At 36.3% G+C, this 19,308-nt stretch overlaps 1 protein-coding gene across 1 annotated transcript in view; it reads left to right on the forward strand.

Annotated features, from left to right (window-relative positions):
- Window positions 1-19,308, forward strand: part of r (carbamoyl-phosphate synthetase 2, aspartate transcarbamylase, and dihydroorotase rudimentary) — a 489,668-nt gene that overhangs the window by 48,891 nt on the left and 421,469 nt on the right. The window contains exons 5-6 of the mRNA XM_090390424.1: window positions 3,096-3,179; window positions 17,674-17,815. Coding sequence (XP_090246550.1) covers window positions 3,096-3,179; window positions 17,674-17,815 — 226 coding nt within the window. The remainder of the gene's footprint in view (window positions 1-3,095; window positions 3,180-17,673; window positions 17,816-19,308) is intronic.

Below are 19,308 nucleotides of genomic sequence, written 5' to 3' on the forward strand. Positions count from 1 at the left end.
GTGCAATCATTGTTCATAATGAGTAAAATAAGTAGTTGCTTTATGCCAATGAGTAAAAAAAGGAAGGCTGATGGAGCAGAAATTGTTGAATCTACTTGTGATACTGTAAAACAGAAAATTAGCACCGAAAATACACTTGGCGAAGGGGATCACCAAACCAGGACTGAAGATCCACATGGTCAAAAGGAAGATTCTGATAATGATTGGCCCCAATATTGGACTCTTTTGCAAAAAAATGTTAGAGAAACGAGTGGCTGTATGTCAAGAATAAAATGTTGGGATGTAAAGTGTGTCATGATGTCGGAAGTCTTGCCGTCGATAAACATGGGAACGAAAATTTCAGCAGAGTGGGAAAATGGTAAAATCAGTCATTTTGGAGAATCTTGCAAACAACAGTTAATGTCATTAAGAAAAAAGATTTACAATCATAAGGAGAGTGCAGTGCACAAAGCGAGACGACGAGGGTATATCTGAGGATATGCTAGAAGTGTGGAAGTTGCTGTAATAACATCTTCATGGTGAGTACTGGCACCTTTTTTTCCTGAAAAAAAAAGCACTAGTTATATGTATATTAATAATTCTGTTGCCCCTTTTGATCATGCAATAAAAATTTGTAACTGTGGTTAATTTAGTGGTTAGTGTCTTCTTTGCTTTTTAGCCAACAGACTATTGGTTTTGGTGGGTAGAATTCACATTAAAAAAAAAGGGGGTTGCTTTCAAAATAGTATGAGCTGAAACATTTGACAGTCAACTTTATTCATTAACTAAATCTCTAACTTCTGTCCACTGATCAGTTCTCTAAAAGATGTGCCCATATCTGTCTGCAAAACCAGCATTTGTTTTCACTTTTTAATGCACAGAAAATGATTTCATTCCAGTTTCATGTCTTCAAATAAAATAAACTGCTGTTATCTCTGCTTTACTCTTAGATATTGATTAACTGGCGAATAATTGAAGGATTTTTTTTTCAATGAGATTAAAAAAAAAAAACAACTAATGGAACAGCAGTTAAGATAACACAAAAAAGAGCACCAAGACCTGCTATATATTTTCACAACTAAGCAAAATCACCTTTACATAGAATTCATTCCAACTTACTGTTTATAAATTGCATGAATCCTTTTCCTTTAAATACCTAAAGAAAAGTTCTTAATTTTATCAATTTACTCAAATTATCAATAAGTTATTTTAACTCAACTGAAACACGTTAATTTAAATGCACATCAAAAAAATAGGTGAATATTGTGGAGGATCTTTCTCTACATTTCCAAATGTTAAAATAATTTTAGAATTTTAGAATTTCTTCACAATAAAGAAGAATACTTTAAATCACAATTTTTCTATATGAAACCTGTCTTGTCTTCACTGAATTGAGTTGCAACATGTAGCCAACATGGATGATTATGCAGGTTGAAGGTTTATGCTGCTAACAGAATTTGCATTTTGCTTCATAAATCTAGTAGAATTTTTCTAGAGTGAAATCAGTAGCATTCTGAAAATGTGCACTATTAAACCTTCTTTTGAAATTCAGATTTAACTCGCATTACATAACATAAGTCACATGGAAATTTGCTACAATGTGAATGTATACTTGAATCAACCCATACCAAACTTATATTGCAGTCTTCTTCTTGATCCCCCCCACCCCAGCATCTTTGTTTAAAATGCTTGCTTTACTATTCTTTCACCTCCCATTGTGTGCAGATGATCATACCATCTTAGATTAGTTCAATTTACATTTTTAAATATCAAGTTCTTTCACACACACACACACACACACACACACACACACACACACACACACACACACACACACACACACCTTTTTCATATTATCCATTGATGCTATCTGTTGAACCTAATTTTCTTCAGAACTCTTGCATTATCTATTCTTAGATCAACTGTTTTATTTCAAACCCAGTTCTCAGATCCTTAAGTTAATTAGCAAATACTGTCTTGTATATAGATGACTGATCTTTTTAATAATTTTCCTTAGTCCATAAAATTTTAGCTGGCTCCTCCATACCAGTGTTTTCTGTTTTGTTATCTGCATCAATATTTAATTTGTTATCTTCATTAAAAATTGTACCTAAACAACAAAGTATTCAACCTGTTTTATTTGTTTACTACTGAGAAGGCACTTGTTTTTCATATTTCTCTTTATAGTTTCTTTTTTGTTGCTGCTTGTTATCAAACCAAATTTTTAACACTAATTTAGTGTTGCAAATTTCATAGAGGATAAATAGTAAGCATGGCAATTGGGAATGAAACTAATCTTTATCAGTTGCTCAGTTTCCTGCTTAGTTTCACTACTTCTTCCATATAGGAATCTTTTATGGGTCATAGACAGGTGTCATTATTCCCATTTTAAAATTTGACCACATGACTCTTGTGGTCAAATTTTAAAATGGGAACAATGACACCTACACATACATTCTTGATGGTTCCATTCAAGAAGCTTCTTGTTTAGTTTTCTTTTTATACTTGTGTATTACGAGGCCCTTTACTTCATTTATCTGAAACTTGACTTTACTATAGCTAGTCCTCAGTGTGCTGCTAATTGTAAAATTTTTAATTTTCAAATAATGATTGGAGACCAGCATTTTGAGAGTTCTGAGTAAACAGATTGATATTCTATTTATTTGACTTAATTTGATTTGGCTATTTGTAAATCTGACACCATTAGCATTCAAAAAGGAAAGGTAAGCACAGTGTTTTTTTCCAGAATATAGGAAAACAACCCAGTTTGAAGACCAAGATGGATACATTTAGTAGTGCCTTTAGAAAATATAAATGCAAGATTGAATAGTATATGATATCTTACAAACAAGATTCACTGGAAAAAAATTTTTCATAGATTTTGTTGTTATGACTCCTGAACCAAAAAAAAAAAAGTTCCTAGTATGTTGCCAATAGTATTACTATGACATGTGTACTGTACTTGTATTTTTATATAAACTCTTAATTTCTCATCTCTGCTTATGCATTTATTACTTGCTTTGCAAAGTTTAGTGTAACAATGAACATGTGAATGATAAATGTCACATTGTCAGTTAAAATTCAATATTACCAACAGTGTTTTTTCCTGCTTTCAGATTATAATTGAAGGTATATCCATTAATGCCATTCCTTTTGTGGATCCAAATGAAAGAAATTTAGTTGCAGAAGTTTCTTCCAAAGTCAGTTATTTTAAATTCCTATGTATAAACATTTATTTATTTATTTTGGATAAAATAGTTGGAAAACAATGTTTATTTGAATTTAAACGTATCATCGTATCAGTCGATTGAAATTTTACTTCAGTGTTTTCCACCATTGTAATTATAACAATTCCACATCTTTCCAAATCAGTTCCCCATTGAATGTTTCCTTCTTTTCTGTCATACAGTGGCTTATTAAATAATTCATGTATTCTTTAACTTAACGATTTTGTAAAGAATCAGTTCTCACAAGAAATATGCATTGCCCCCTTTTAAAATCCAAGGCCCACTTACCAGAGATTAATATATGGATCAATAATTCCCAATTAGACAATGATTAGAGATTTGAATAATTTTGAATGACTGAGCAGCTGAGAGATACAAACATGCTATTTTAAATATACTGTATTTGCTGGCATATAAGAAGCACTTTTTTCTTTTGAAAATAGGTCTGAAAAATAGGGTGCGTCTTATACACCGATACTCCAGTTTTTTATTACTTTCATTTCTGGAAATTTTCTCTGTTCAGAGTTATGCGATTTCTTTCTTGCTTTCTTGCGGTGTGTGAGAGCATTCCAGTTAAGTAGAGTTCAGTGGATGTGCTTAAAACTGCTTAAAAGAGTGTTTGTACATGTTCACACAAAAGGCTGGATGGATGGAGGAGGAATGAGGTTATGGATAGCTAAACTTTGGTCTAGGCACCATGGCGGATTGTTGAAGATGCCTGCTTTGCTAGTATGAGATCAGTTTCATTCTCACAGAACAGAAGATGTTAAAAATAAACTCAAGGAATTGAAAACTCGGTTATCTGTAATTCGAGGAGGTCTAACTAGTCAGCTTCAACCTTTAGGAACAGCTGGATGCAGTCTTCAGATTTTGAGGTTACGCCATCAGGAAGAAGGAAGAGGCCTAACATTTTGCAAGTTTGTGAGTGGATCAAAGCTTCATGGGATGCTGTGAAAACTGAGACAGTGGTTAAATCATTTAAGTATGGCATTAGTAATGCACTGGATGGTACAGAGGACAATTTGTTGTATGATTACTCACATTCTGATTTAGAAGAGGTTTCAAGTGTCTCTTCATTTAGCTCTGGAGATGAATTTCTGGGTTTTGACGAAGAAGATTAAAAGGTGGGTATTCTTTCCTAGTTAGATTAGTTATTTGTTGAAAGTAGACCTACTTATTACTTTATATTTGAAATACTGTAAATTCATTATAATATTCAGTGCTGAAGTTTTTTTCCTAAATAATGTGTACAAAAAAGGGGGATGCATCTTATACACCGGGAAATACAGTATATCTTAAAGTACACAAGATATGTATAAATATCTTGAACAGAAAAATAAAGTAAACATAGAAATATTAAAAGAGAATAAATTTCATATCATATTTATGATGTATACCCTCAAATGGATGTACAAAATACTGTATACTCCAGTTTTCCTTCACATTTTCCTGTTCTCTCAGGACTCCACTATTGTTGGATCTCATATTTTGGTCTTCTTAGGAACTTCTGACTGCATAATCAAGCTATATCTTGGTCTTCCTCTATCTTTTTTCTGCCATCCTGGGATCAAACACCCGTTCTTGCCTCTCATTCTGCTTAACTGACCATGCTGCTTAATATTAGCTCTGTTTACATCTTCCTGAATGCTAGTAATGATAAGCTTTTAGCATCTTTATTTTTTTTGATTTAATATGATCTGCCATTGTTGCAATCTGTTCGTGCCCCTAATTTTTCTCAGACTTATATCTGTCATCTCTAGTCTTTAATCAGCCCGTTTTATTTCTAACTCTATTAGATTCATAACTTAACTGTTTTGAATACTGTCTTGAATATAGCTGGTTAACTGTTTTGACTAATTTCACTCTTATTCTGTATTCATTTGACTTCCCATCACACCTGGGGGAGGGCGCTTAAGAGTCAAAGCTATATAACTGAGAGGAGACCCCTCCACATAGCCTTTAAAGGAATGCAGAGAACCGACCAGGGCTTCTGACCTAATGTTCAATTCTCACCTTCTCGTGGTGCACTCTGTTGGGTATCTACCTGGATACTGAATGAACAAGGATGGGCTGGCAATTTGGAATTTAGCCGACCAAATTGTATTCTTATTGGCTTAAACCAAAATTTCAAATAATGGTACAACATGACAGAATTTCATATTAGCTGGGGGCATCACCCAATTAAACAATGCCCCCATTGGTTTTGCCAGGAAATCTGGGAAAACAGCAAAAAGTCAGCTACTGGAACAAATACTAAAACTCACCCCAACTCAACATCACCAGAGTTCAGTACTATCAACATAAGTAGCCTGAATGGCAAAGAAATGGAGCTAGCTAACGAATTGGATGAGTACCGGATCGACATAATAGGGGTAACTGAAACAAAAAAGACAAAAACTGGTGAGATCTTTCCAAGCTATAATACAAAATGTTATATTCAGGCAATGACAACAAGGAAAAGAAGTAGCCATAGTATTTAACACTAACTAAATACAAGGCTAATCTTCTTGAATGGCAGGCAGCCTCAAGTAGTGATGTGGGCAGATATAATAATGGGGAACTGGACAATGAGACTTATTTGGGCCTATGGTCCCATCGAAGGTTCTACTAAGGTAGAAGTGGCGGAATTATTTGTGCCAGTTGCTTTCTCTAGAGCAACTGGTACAATGAAAAAGAAAAAGTTGGTCCTTGTTTGGCGATCTAAATAGCAGAGTAGGAAATGATTGTCAGCCATACAAAAATATTTTGGAAAAATTTGGAGAAAAGAGCAAAGCTAATAATAATGGCAAATACCTCTTGGATTTCTGCTCAGGACATGGACTGGTTATTACTAACACAATGTTCCAACATAAAAATGTGCACAAATTCACATGGAGAGAAGAGGCAAGGAATAAGAAAGGTCTCATTCACTATGTAATTGTTGATAGTGATGTTTTCTCTGGTGCGGGACACCAGAGTGTACAGAGGATTTGAAATTGGATGTGATCATCATTTAGTCTTGAGCAGGATAAAATTGAATTTCATAATGAAAAGAAGAACATGTAAGAAAGTCTTAACACGTTCATTGCCAATCGCGCAATGCGAGTTCTCACCAAACGGCCTATCGTGTGGACGTCACCAACTAAATTAAAAAATTAAAAAAATTTGGCCACCACACGAAATTCCAATTTTCAGCTTGGCAATGAAAGTGTTAAAGCAAATAAAAGTTGAGCAGCTCTCAGATGTGAACTGTAGACTAAAATACACAAATATTATTCATGAAAAAATGAAAGAGTTTGAGAACAGAAATCAAACCTTGGAGATTCAGTGGCAAACCCTGAAGAAAATACTGATTGATTCAGCCAGAGAGGCATATGGTGAGATTGTCTGCAAGGATAAAAAAATCAGAACTCCATGGTGGACACAGGAAGTTAAAGAGGCAGCGAAGGAAAAGAAGAAAGCATATCAAAAGTTCCTGGCAAATAAGTCAACTTGTGCTCTTAGAGAATAGAGACAAGTGTAAGAAAGTTAAACACTGTGTAAAACTAGCTAAACAAAAGTCATGGGAAGACTGGTAAGAACATAGAAAATAAATATCAAGAAGGTGGCAAGATATTCTGGAGGTTATTGAAGTTCAGAAATGGAGAAAAGAGTGCTGTAAAAGGAATTAGAGATGATAAAGGTGACATGAAAACTAGAGAAAAAGATATCCTTGAAGTATGGAGTAATTACTTAAAAAAAATTGCTAAATGAAACAAGCAGTGATGAAAGCACAGTTGTAAAAAAAAAAAAAAAAAATACTGACCAGGCATGCAGTCAGGAATACATATCCATACTTGAAGTAGAAAAAGCCTGAAATGTGAAAAGGCAGCAGGAGCAGATGATATTTGACCAGAAATGCTCAAGTATGGAGGTATAAAAGTCTTACAGTGGCTGCACTGCATAGTTCAGAGGAATGAACTCCAGGTGATTTGAGTAGAGCTCTCATAGTTACCTTGATGGTCCTGTGATTTCAGTCAGGATTTCTCCAGCTATTCCTGCCTTGGGCCTTTCTTTTCCATTTTCTTCCGACTTTCTTAATCATTGGGTCTTCCCACCTTAAGGCTGGTCTTCCAGGTTTCCTTTTGATATCTCTCGGATACCAGTTTGTAATTCTGACTGTCCATCTGTTGTCTCTCATTTTGGCGAGATGTCCTGCCCATCTTGTTTTGCTGTTGTAGATTGCTTTTATTACATCTGTGAGTTCAGACTTCTTCCTGATTTCTGTGTGTCTTATGTGGTCTATTTTGTTTATATTGCACATTCTTCTTTTTATTGCACGTTGAGTCGTTGTTAATCTTTGTTCTTCTTTTAAAGTTGTGTTCCATGTTTCACTGCCATAAGTTAATGCTGGTGAGATGTGACTATTGAAAAGATGGACTCTTATTTCTATATCTATGTTTTGGTTGGTAATTGTTGATTTTATTTTGTTGAAGGCTATCCAAGCAGCTCTTTTTCTCTTTGATACGTCATTATTCATTTTGATGGATTGGCAAAAGTAGATGTAATCTTCAACTTTTTTTTTTTTTTTTGATGGTGTGGGATTCTAGAGTGATTGTATAATCTTTACAGTATTTGTTTTTCATCCATCTTGTTTTGTCCAGATGTATTTCCACTCCAATTTTTTGGTAGTTTTGGCTTATGTTATTCAGCATTGATTCTAAGAGTTTGGGTGAGTGAGATCAATACCACATCATCGCCGAATGATAGGATATTTAACATTTCACCATCAATGTTTATTCCACCTTTCATGTCAGTTTCTTGAATGATGCTGTCCAGAGTAGATGTGACGAGATTAGGTGATAGGACATCGCCCTGACATACTCCTCTACTTAAGTTAATTTTAATCGGGTGATTGAAAAGGGGTGATATTTGTGTCCTCTTTGAAGATATCTTTTATGAGTTGGATGTATGCTTTTTCTATGCCTTGTTCTATTAAAGCTTGGAATACTGTGTTATGTTCAACAGTGTCACATGCCTTTTTAAAATCTTTCAAAAGAAGACAAAGTGGTATCTGGTATTCTCTGCATCCTTCTGTTAGCTGAGTAATAGTTTGAATGTGATCTATTGTCAAAGCCTTTTTTGAAACTGGCCTGTTCTTTGTAGCTATTTTCGTTGATGGAGGTTTGTATTCTGTTTAGGATGACTGGCGAATATTTTGTATGTGTGTGCTAATGGGCAGATGGGTCTGTAGTTACTGATGTCGTCTTTATCATCTTTTTTATGTAGAATTATGGTCTTGGATGTTTTCCATTCAGCAGGTACTTTCCTTAATTGTGTGTGTGTGTGTGTGTGTGTGTATATATATATATATATATATATATATCAGGTAAATCTTTCTGCTAGAGCTTTAAAGAGTATTTGTCCACCCATTTTTAATTCATCAAATTTTATACCGTCAATTCCTGGTGATTGGTCATTTTTCATATGGTTGGTAGCCATTTTTACTTCTTCTTTAACAGGCCTTTAAGGCCGACAACCTTCCAAGCATGCTTATATTTAGTAACCAAAGTAAGAGGATAGGATGGTCACCCCTATGCCTCTAAGTATTCCTGGCTGTATCCCTGTGTTTTCACGGGGCCAGTTTGCCTGCTTGCGGGATGAAAAACCTCAGATAAACTGGCAGAAAAAAAAACCTGCTGTCTACGTCCAAGACTGGCTAACTTGGCTATGGCTGAGGAAGATCCTTTAGCTCCTCACATCGGCGATGGGAATCGGACCTAGGACACTCTTTCCCCAGGCATATGGTCGCAAAGCCACTAGGCTAACTGTATGGACTTAGATGAGTAAAGGCTCTCATAAAACGATTTTACTATTTTTTTCCATTTCAGCTCTGTTTGTGTGTCTGTTTCCTTGATTGTCTATGAAGGTTGATGGTAGTGGTTGCTTTAGATTTATTTCTTTTTCTACTTTTTTTTAGGCTACTGCAGAGCCTAGCTGCTTATGCCAATTTTGTCATTCTATATATGTTATAGTCATCTTTGATATTTTGCCTCAGTTGTTTACAGATAATTTTATATTCTAAACAGTCTTTTCCTGTTTCTTTCAGTATTCTTCTTTTCTTCAATAGTTCTATCGTCCTTGGCGTTCCCTGGTCTTAGGAGGAAGTTCATAGGAGTTTCTTCCTTTGCAGTTCATTAACTGATTATTAAAGATTTGTTAAATCTTCGATGTCATTTTTTAATTTACAGTCGGTTTCTTCCACATTTTTTTAAAATTCTTCTGGGTTTATCTGTCTTGAGTGTTTTTTATGGTTGGACTGTGCTCGTATGCGTTCTGCATTTTTTCTATGTATTTTGAGGGTGGCTCTTATTAGACGGTGGTCTGAATGAATGTCGCAGTAGGTTTTCCCAGTGACTTTGACATTTTTTTATTATTCTTTTGCAATATGTTAGAATGAAATCAATTTCATTTCTTGTTTCTCCATTTGGAGGTTGCCACGTCCATCTTTTTCCAGTTCTCTTTTTAAAAAATCTATTCATAATGTACAGCCCTTCTGTTTTTTGACACATCAAAGGCTCATTAATCGAAGCATTCTTTTCACCAACATTACTAAACCAAATTTTTAATGCTGATTCAACTTGAGTATCCTTACCGATCAGGCTCTCCTCTGATTCATCTTCTCATTAGCGCAATTGGAAGAACGATGGTATGTTGCACCCTTCGATTAGAAAAGGTCTAAGTTCGATTCTCGTCATGACGGCAGGAATCTTTATGGACTTTTTTCAATTGAAAGTGTGATAGCCAATCTCATATGGAGTTAGCATGGTTTTTTTCTCCTGGAAACTCAGTTTTTCATCCCGCATACAGATACAGACAAATCAGCCCTGCAGAACAACATGCAATTTATAGACAAAAAATACTAGTGGTGGTGGTTGTTGGCAATAGATGCCGTTGATGAAGGTGATTGTAGTAGAGGTTCTGTGTGGTAGTGGAGACGGAGAGTTGTACAGTGGGTGTCCTCCCACGATGAGTCTTCAGACTCTTTGGAGTTGTCACAAATAATAATAATTAGTAAGAGCTAAAGGTTCAATGTTTGATCTATTCTTCAAGATCTTACACAAGAGTGATTTAAAAATTTTTAAATGTACAGCTGCACTACCCTGATTCATTTTGGGCAACTTATCACTCCAAAATTGTTTCTTTTTCTTAAAGATAAATCTAAGTTTTGTTTCTGCCATAATGCTAAGGGCTGTTTTAACGAGCACTTTAAGTCAAATTCACTTACTAAAAGAGAGCATGAAAATAAACTCAAAAATCACAATTAGATTCTATTTATACCCCTCCACCCCTCCTGCATTTGCCTAGAAGATATGATTTACAGGAAGAATAAAATTAACAAAAAAAGTCAGGTTTCGACAAATGTTCTTTGTCAAATTTTCTCCTGATTAACCCATATTTCTTAGAATTCTGAGATGCAAAAGGCCAAACACTTGAGGATTTTAATAACAATAACGGAAACTTTGATTATAATAGACAGATTATTTTAAATGGTGTGTTTTGGGACTGACCGATTTTGATAACAATAACCGATTGATAATATTATCTACGATCACGATAAGCGGATTCTACTGTAATAGAAATTTATCAGTAGTTAAAATTTGTAAAATACACCTAGTTTCAAACCAGCTAAAATAGAACTGGTAGCTTCATCAGGTCTTAAATATCAAAAATATGTAAATAGATCACAAAGTTAACTAAATTCTGAAAGACTGTTACAAGAAAAATAAATTCATACTAACAAATAATTATAAAATTGAGTGGCATGCATTAGCTGTCTGTAGGTAATGATGGAGAGTGATTGTTGGCCAAGTTGAAGTCTCTGGTATTAAAAGATTTAATAAGTGATTTCCATATGTGACATATGGAAATTTTTTTTATTATTTTTTTTTATTATTTTTTATTTTTTATGTTGGGCCCATATACAAGAGGTTGGCTGGTCAACCTATAGTATGTTAGTACCGTATATAAGTGATGGGTTGTGAAAGGAGAAACCTGTTTACATTTGATTTAAATGCCTGCATATTGTATTCCTTGGGAAATATGTCAGGGGGGAAGACTGTTAAATATCAGTCTTCCCCCTTTTCCTCCTCATTCATCCCTGCTACTGCAGTACTGTTCCACAGTACTGCAGTAGCAGGGATGAATGAGGAGGAAAAGAAACTTGTTCTGTGGGTTTCGAGGTGTACTGTAAAAGGATGTTGGGCGGCAGCTGTACATGTTCCGATGGGTTTAGTACAGGGTGGGGGAATTATTGATGCTGTTTCAGATGAACATTTCCCGTGAAAGTATTTATAGAATATACAGATTGCAGAGACTAAGCATCTACATGAAAGTGAGGGGAGCGAGTTGGTGAGGGATGGGTCATTTATTAGCCTAATTGCTCTCCTCTGTATTGAGTCAAGCATTTTGAGGGTGCTTTTTGGAGCCCCCCACTCCAGATGTGAGAGCAGTATTCGAGAGCTGGGCGGATTTGTGACTTGTATAGTTTTAATAGCTGTTTTAGGAGTGAAGTAACGTCTTGAGCAAAAGAGAGAACCTAGTTTTTTGGAAGCTGAGGATGGAATGGTCGTGATGTGTTTATGCCAGGAGAGGCTTGATGTCAAGGTAATTCCGAGAAGAGAAATTTCGTCTTGTCTGTGAATTTGAGTGTCATCGAAAACAATGCTGTGGGAAAATGTTCTTTTTTGTGAGAAATAAGACAACTGGGTTTTACTAGCGTTGAAGTTGACAATGTTATGAGCCGCATTGGTGGACGGCTTGGAGGTCGGAATTAAGGGCAGTGGTGGTTGATGTTCTGTGGGTTGAGGCGAGTTGTGTAGAGTAGGGTTTGTCAAATGAAAGGGAGGAATCTAATGTGCTGTCATCTGCAAAACTGTGTATTGGGTTAGAGGTCAACTGAAGTAGGTCATTGATATATAGAAGGAAGAGGGTTGGTGAGAAAACTGAATCTTGAGGGACCCCGGCATTAGTTGGATGGTGAGAGGATAGGGAGCTGTCTACCATCACACAGTCCTGAGGCAGTCCAAATGATGGGAGTTTGCTTAGTAAGCCTTTGTGCCAGACTCGGTCAAAGGCTTTGGAGATATTGAGTGCAACTACTTGAGATTCAGCAAATTTTTTCATAGTGTTTGTCCAGTGATGGGTGATGTATGAGAGTAGATCTCCTGTTGAACGGCTTTGACGGAATCCATACTGATGGTCGCTTAATAGCCGGGTACTTTCAAGGTAGATTAGGAGTTGAGAGTTGTTGATTTTCTCCGTTACCTTTGATAGGACTGAGGTGATTGAGATGGGGGCGGTAGTTAGATGGCAGTGATTTGTCACACATTTTTAGCAATGGGTTGAATATAGGCCAGTTTCCAGGTTGGGATATACACCAGTGGAGTATGAGGGTATGTACAGGTGGCATAGGATAGGAGTCGGTTCAGATGCACAGACCTTCAGGATAATTGGAGGAATTCCATCTGGGCCAAGAGACTTTTTAGTGTCTAATTTAGACAGCAGGTTTGTGATGTCTTTTTTTGGCAAAAGGATACAAGGAGCATTGTATGTTGGGCAGTTGGAATGACTGGAGGGCATTTGCCATTGTCAGTTATGTGTGCATTGGAGGCAAAGTGTGATGCCAGGAGATTAGCTTTTTCTATGGATGATGTTGCAATTGAGCCACCCGGGTATGATAGAGATGGGAATTGTGTAGGGCAAAAGTTATGGCTAATTGCCTTGGCAAGAGACCAAAAGGCATGGCTGCCATTTGGACAGGCTGCAAGCTTCCTGCTTTTGACCCGTTCAAATTCTGTTTTGGAAGTATTGATAATTTTCTTGCATTTGTTTTGGGCTTCAGTATAGATATTGAATGAGGATGGGGTTCTTGATTTGAGCCAGTTGTGGTATGCCCGATTCTTCATTTGTACAGCCTTGGCACATTTTTTGGAAAACCAGGGTTTAGTTAGGGGATGGTAGGTCTGAGTAGTGTGGGGAATATGTTTTCATGCAAGTGAGGATCACTTTGGTGATGCGTTCAGTGCATATGTTTGGACTGGAAGACCGGAAGAACAATAGTCTAACCATGGGAATGAAGCATAGTAGTCTCGGAGACTGTCCCATTTGGCACTGTTATAATGCCAAACTACTCTTGTGTGGGAGTGACAGTGTAAGTGTTGTTACATGGGGGAGGAGATGAGCACTAAGTTGTGGTCAGAATTGCCCAGGGAGGCTCACTACATTCACTGCATATTTGGAGGGGTCATTAGTAAGGAAGAGATCTAGGGTATTTGGGGAGCGGTTTGGGTTATCTGGTATTCTGGTTGGTTTTTGAACAATTTGTGTGAGGTCATCGGTGACTGCAAATGTTTCGGCATTGCTGTCTGCAGGATCTGTATAACTGGAAGAGGAACGCCAATTGATGTTATGGATGTTGAAATCACCCAGGAGGATGATTTTGCTGTTAGGAGAGTGGGACTGAGAAAATCAACTTTTAGGGAGAGGAAATGAGAGAGCTCAGAGTGATTGGTGGTATTAGGAGAGCGATAGACAGCAGATGAATTTGACTGAGTGGGGGAGGGATCTCTTCAGTCAAAGAAGGTCAAAGTTTGGTGATTCTAAGTTAGTTGCTCTCTGGCAGGGTATGTCAGAGCAGATATATGTACAGACGCCTCTCTTGGGTCAAAAGGAGTTAAATAGTGTATGATTAGGAAGGTTGATGAATAGTGCTGGGGGGAGGTGATATTTGAGTTTCTGTTAAGAAGAGTAGGTGGGGTTTGGTGGACTGCAGATGGTAGTAGATGCTATTAAGGTTGGAGTTGAGGCCGTGGATGTTGGTGAAGTGGATATGCAAGGTTCTGTGAGGCATGGATTTTACCCCAAGGGTCTTGCACATGTACTAGGCAGTGTCTGCATGCTGGTGTCCTTGGTGGCTGCTAGTGGCATTCCTTGGTTTTTGTACACGTTTGGATTGTTTGTAATTTATCACTCAACTGTTATCTCCATTTGGTGTTTTTCTTCTAGTTGTCTTTGGAGTTGGCGTCTTTTTTCTCTCCGGGCAAAATTTTCTCTCCGGTTAAATCAGGTCGAGCGCGGATGTGCGACTGGGGGAAAGTGTCCTTTTGCTTGTTGTCTATCACTGTTATAAATTTGGTTGTGTTTATTGGTGAGTCACAGGTCACTTTTGCGAGACATAGATAGTTTGTTCCGTCCTTTCTTTTGTTTATGGGTCTGATATAATGGCATTTGACGATATTTCTGGGATCGAAATTGCATTCTCCTGCACGTTTGCCGATATCTTCTTTTAGGGAATTACCATTTTCTGTCGGAAAGTTGAGGATAACAGCATTGAGTTTCCTATTTTCTTCCTCGAGCGACTCGTGTACCTATGATGTGATTAGGTCACGAAGCTCGTTAGCAGGCACGGGTGCACTTGCGGTCGGGCGCTGATTGTTGAGCGTCTCGAGCTTGGTTTCCAACTTTCCGATTTTGGAGGAGATGGTATCGATCATGATATTAAGCTGTTGCTCGAGGTTTGTGACTCTTTTGCCTAGGTTTAGTATCTGTTTTACAGAATGGAGGCACATCGTACAGAAGTAGGGTTGGTTTAGATCGGTGAAAAGCTTGTGTGCTAATCATTTATTTTTGCACAAGAAATATGTATCCAGTTGCTGCAGAAATCGCACAATATACCTTTTTTCCTTCTTTGACCTCAGTTTCACAGCTGTGGCATGTCGTAATGTCATTCGATTTGTTGGTGGTCGGCGACGCTACGCTAATGGGACTCGAGGTAATCTTCTGTTGTTGGCTTTTGTTACCGTCATCTTTATTTCAGACAGTAGGCATAATGCTTTCACGTGGCTGTTTTTTAGTTGTAAAATATAGCAGTTTTAATGGACTATGGGTACTTAGGATTTCTGCTGTAGTAATTGGCTGCTTAGTATCTTCTGCTACTTTTCCATTTGCTGCTTATTTTTTTACAAAAAAACACTTGCAGTTATGATGAAATGCGGGAGCACAAATTTAACATTACTTATTCGCTGGCATCACCTATCACTTTGTCACTTATGTTTATTGTTCGTCGTATGTCACTTAGTTCTTGGTTTTTATCCAGTGATCCTTGTGAAAAGATCACTCTAAACAATTCTTTCAGAAGTGGGAATAAAAATTTTCATCTACACAAGTCATGGTCGAAACGTTCCAGTCATCTGCATGGTTAGTATTATAAGTATGTTAAGCAGGAAAAAAAAAAAAATCTGATCCAGCCAACCAATGCATGATACACAAATAGTGTAACTGTTCATGCATTGGGGAAGTTATTGGAAAGTCCTTCAGTCATGTCTGAAGTAAATATTAATTTACTTCAGACATGTAAATAATCAACTTGCCAATCTTCACATAAAATTAGGAACACAAAGACCTTGAGACAGCAATGAAGGGCTGTTGTGCTTAAAATAGGCATTGGTATCCACTGGCATGCAAGAGTGAGCACCAATGGCTATCTGTATGATTTACATGTTTGCAGAGCAGCAAGGTGATTTAAAATAAATTACAAATACATTTAAAAATCACATCGATTTGCATGAAATATGATTCTTTTAGTTGTATAAGTAATGGAATAATTATTTCTCTTATCATGATGATGAACAGAGTAGATGTAATTTATATCATGGCACACACATTGCACAACAGTGAAATATTACACTGTACATTGGTAGAATTAATTTGATGTCTTGTATGTTTTTGTAATTTTATAGATCACCCTCTTCCTGAACAAAATAGTCACACAACATGTTACAAATTGCTTACCCTCTAAGTAAAGTTAATCTTGAAGGGACATTTTATTTGAGATTTAAAACTACTTTGTCCTTGTCATCCTTGCAAAAAGGTACAAACTTAGCCACAAAGCCTGACTATTGGTGCGATGAGGGAAAAAAATAAAACATCAGACTGAACTCAACTCTGTATCTGTGTAGTGGTTAATGCTATCAAAACTGTAATTAAAAGTAACAATAGTGTGAGATCTTCCCCCCCTCCCCCCACATTTTAAAGTGCAGTTATTTTTATCTGCCCCCCCGTGTAATTTATATAAGGAAATGCATGGTCATCAAAATGGAAGTTGCTATCTGCAACTTCCATTTTGATGACCACCTCAAAGATGGAATCAACTTTTATGCTCATTATACCCTATTGATTCTGGTACATGATTATAATTGGAAGTAAAATTATAAACAGTTTCAATTTGGATAGCTATATGTCCATGAAAGTTGCTGGTTATTATTAGTATGAACTTAAAACAATTGCATTTAATTTTTGTGAGAAAGGTTTGTGATCATTGTGCTGAGGCTAGTAGCAAAATTATGCTTATACTCCATATTTCAACAAGAATCTTGCTGTTTGTGATTTATGAGTGAAGAGTTTTCTCTTCTACATTATCCTTATGTGGACAAAGAATAGTTTATAGCATTAGGTTTGCTGTAAATGCATTTTCTTTAGAATAGTTGCACTGATGCTATTATCTGGGATTTTTCAGTAATGTGACAGTGAATGAGTTCACTATAATGGCATTGGCTGTTTTGAAAATTGTCTGTGCTACCTGAAAAAGGCTAACTGCTGCTGCTGCTATTAGAACTTCTGATAACATGGGTGGGAAGTAGCCAAGTTGAACTTAATGAGAGACTTTGAATCATTTGGCAAAGCTCATATCCATTCAGCTTTCTCTCTGCCATAAGCAGCAGAGAGGGGGGTGGGGGGGAGGATGACTAAATGACTGGACCTTATTGAGTCAAAAACTTATCAGTGTTTGGGTTTGCAGAGCAATTCCTTATTTCTTGGTATTCTTATGTGGGGAGTAATGTATTTTGAAAAATGCATATTGGGTGACTTCATTTTTATTCGAAACCATTGAGTGATGGAAAAAATATATGAATTTATCAGTACTTACAATAGTTGAAGTTCATCTTTGCTATCATGAATTACACGAACCTTAGTTTGTGTAATTGGACAAACTGGTTTATTAGATTGAAAATTTTGAGAAGTTTTTTGTCTTTCAAAATATTTTTGTAAAAAGAATCAAAAATCAAATGAGTTAAACAATAAGAAGAAGCCATGTACTTGATCAGTCTGATGAAACCGCACCTGTAAATGTAGTTTATTTCATTTATCTCCAGCAGGGTTTGTCTTAGCATTAATTTATTCATTCAGAATAAATTATAAAAATTTCAATAAATTTGAATCAAAATTAAATAAACCAGTAAGATATTTTTATCACTTCTGCAAATTATCAGAAAACTGCAGAGCAAAATCAAATATCAGCTAAGTATTTTAAATCACTAAATCACTCCTTTTCAAAAAGCAAACATTCATTTCATTTAAAGTAGACATTTTAAGTTTAAGAAAACTATAGTTTTTAGTAATAGCTTATAATAATTACATTTTATTTCATGCATCTTTAATTCTTTTGAAGGCACCCATGGAATATAATACAAATGGATCTCCCAGAATTTTGTTTATCGACTGTGGACTTAAAAATAATCAAATAAGATGTCTTGTTCAGCGAGGTGCTGCCGTTCGGGTTGTACCATGGGACTATGATTTTTACAATGAAGGTAAAGTGATTTTCTTGAGTGTTTCTTTCACACAATACTTTTCCCAACATTTAAAGAAATTACTTATGTTGTTTCAGAAATAAAAACAAAATCACTTAATTCCAAGCAGTTAATGATATAACTGCTCTTTAAACAGAAATGCCACTTAAATGAAGCAATTTATAAGTTGAATGCTGATTCACCACTACATAACACTGCATAGTCTTCTGAGGCTGCAGTTTTCCAGTTTGTTTTGAATGTATTTCTGCCATTCCCTTCTAGACATTTCTATGTTTGATTAATTTCATTATACAGGCTCCTTCAGGGGGTCTGGCTCATTCTTCGTATAGGAGGTCCTCTTGTAGATCATATAATGCTTATCTACCTGTCATATCTGTTTGAAAACATTTACTTCATATGCATTCACAACATTCACTCGGAGCCCATTCTGTATACTTTCCACATGTCACGAGAAGGACATAGATCTTGTAAGTTTCCTAATCACACACCCTTGCTCAGTTTCCAGGCACTAGCTTTTTTCTCTACCCCCCTACCCTACCATGAGCTGTAAACTTCATTTGGGTCTATATTGTAGGATTTCTTAAGCAATTTATGTTTCTATCATGTGTCTCTTCTCCTCTGTCTGTTACTCACTTTGAAGACCACATTCCCTCATTCTATTCTCATGTACACAATTCCTTAAGTCCAGTCATCTTGGTTAACTGCTACTGGTTCTTTTGAACTCAGGTGACAATGATGTTTGCCAATTTGCAGGAGCAATTATCATGAAAGTACCTGTAGAAGAGACACAAAAATTAAATAATTTTTTATGTGAGAATGATTAACATGATCCTGTGTGTGTGTGTGGGGGGGGGGATGGTCATCTAGGAATAAACTTGCGGACAGCATCAAGAATTTTTAATGATGTTTTAGGTGCACCACCCCAAATTTGTGAACAATATTCTAAGGATGTGAAGATTTGGGATCTATATAAAATTAGTAGTTGGGTGAGTGTAAAATAGTTGAAAGTTTTTTTTTTTCACTTGGTTATACTATAAATTAAAGAGGCCAAGAAATTATATTCTTGGTTTCATCTTTTATCCAAGTGTAAGCAAGCAAAGCTTGTTTGTGAAAGTCACTTCACAACTAGCAATTGATGTCATCATCAGCCTCTATATACAAATAGTCTAGTTGTGAAGTAACTTCATGCACAAACGTTCTTTGCTTACACTTGCATAAAGGGTGAAACCAAGAATATAATTATTTATCATCTTTAATTTATAGTATAACCAAGTGAAAAAAAAATTTTCAACATCTTTCTCTAATCTAGAGTATTTTAGTAATAAGGTGTTGACACCTTTTGATGACTTGTATATGGAAACCACTTCTGCATTACTAAAACCTTGGTACCACTTCTGGGTCTGGCTCCCACTGATGAGACCTCAGTAAAGGTTGAAACTGGTCTGGATAGTGACCCTTCCCATAATGCATTGCATTATGGGATACTAAAAACT

Source organism: Typopeltis vanoorti, chromosome 3 (genome assembly GCF_054136105.1).
Source record: "Typopeltis vanoorti isolate ZY-2024b chromosome 3, IOZ_Tvanoo_1.0, whole genome shotgun sequence".
Taxonomy (NCBI): Eukaryota; Metazoa; Arthropoda; class Arachnida; order Uropygi; family Thelyphonidae; genus Typopeltis; species Typopeltis vanoorti.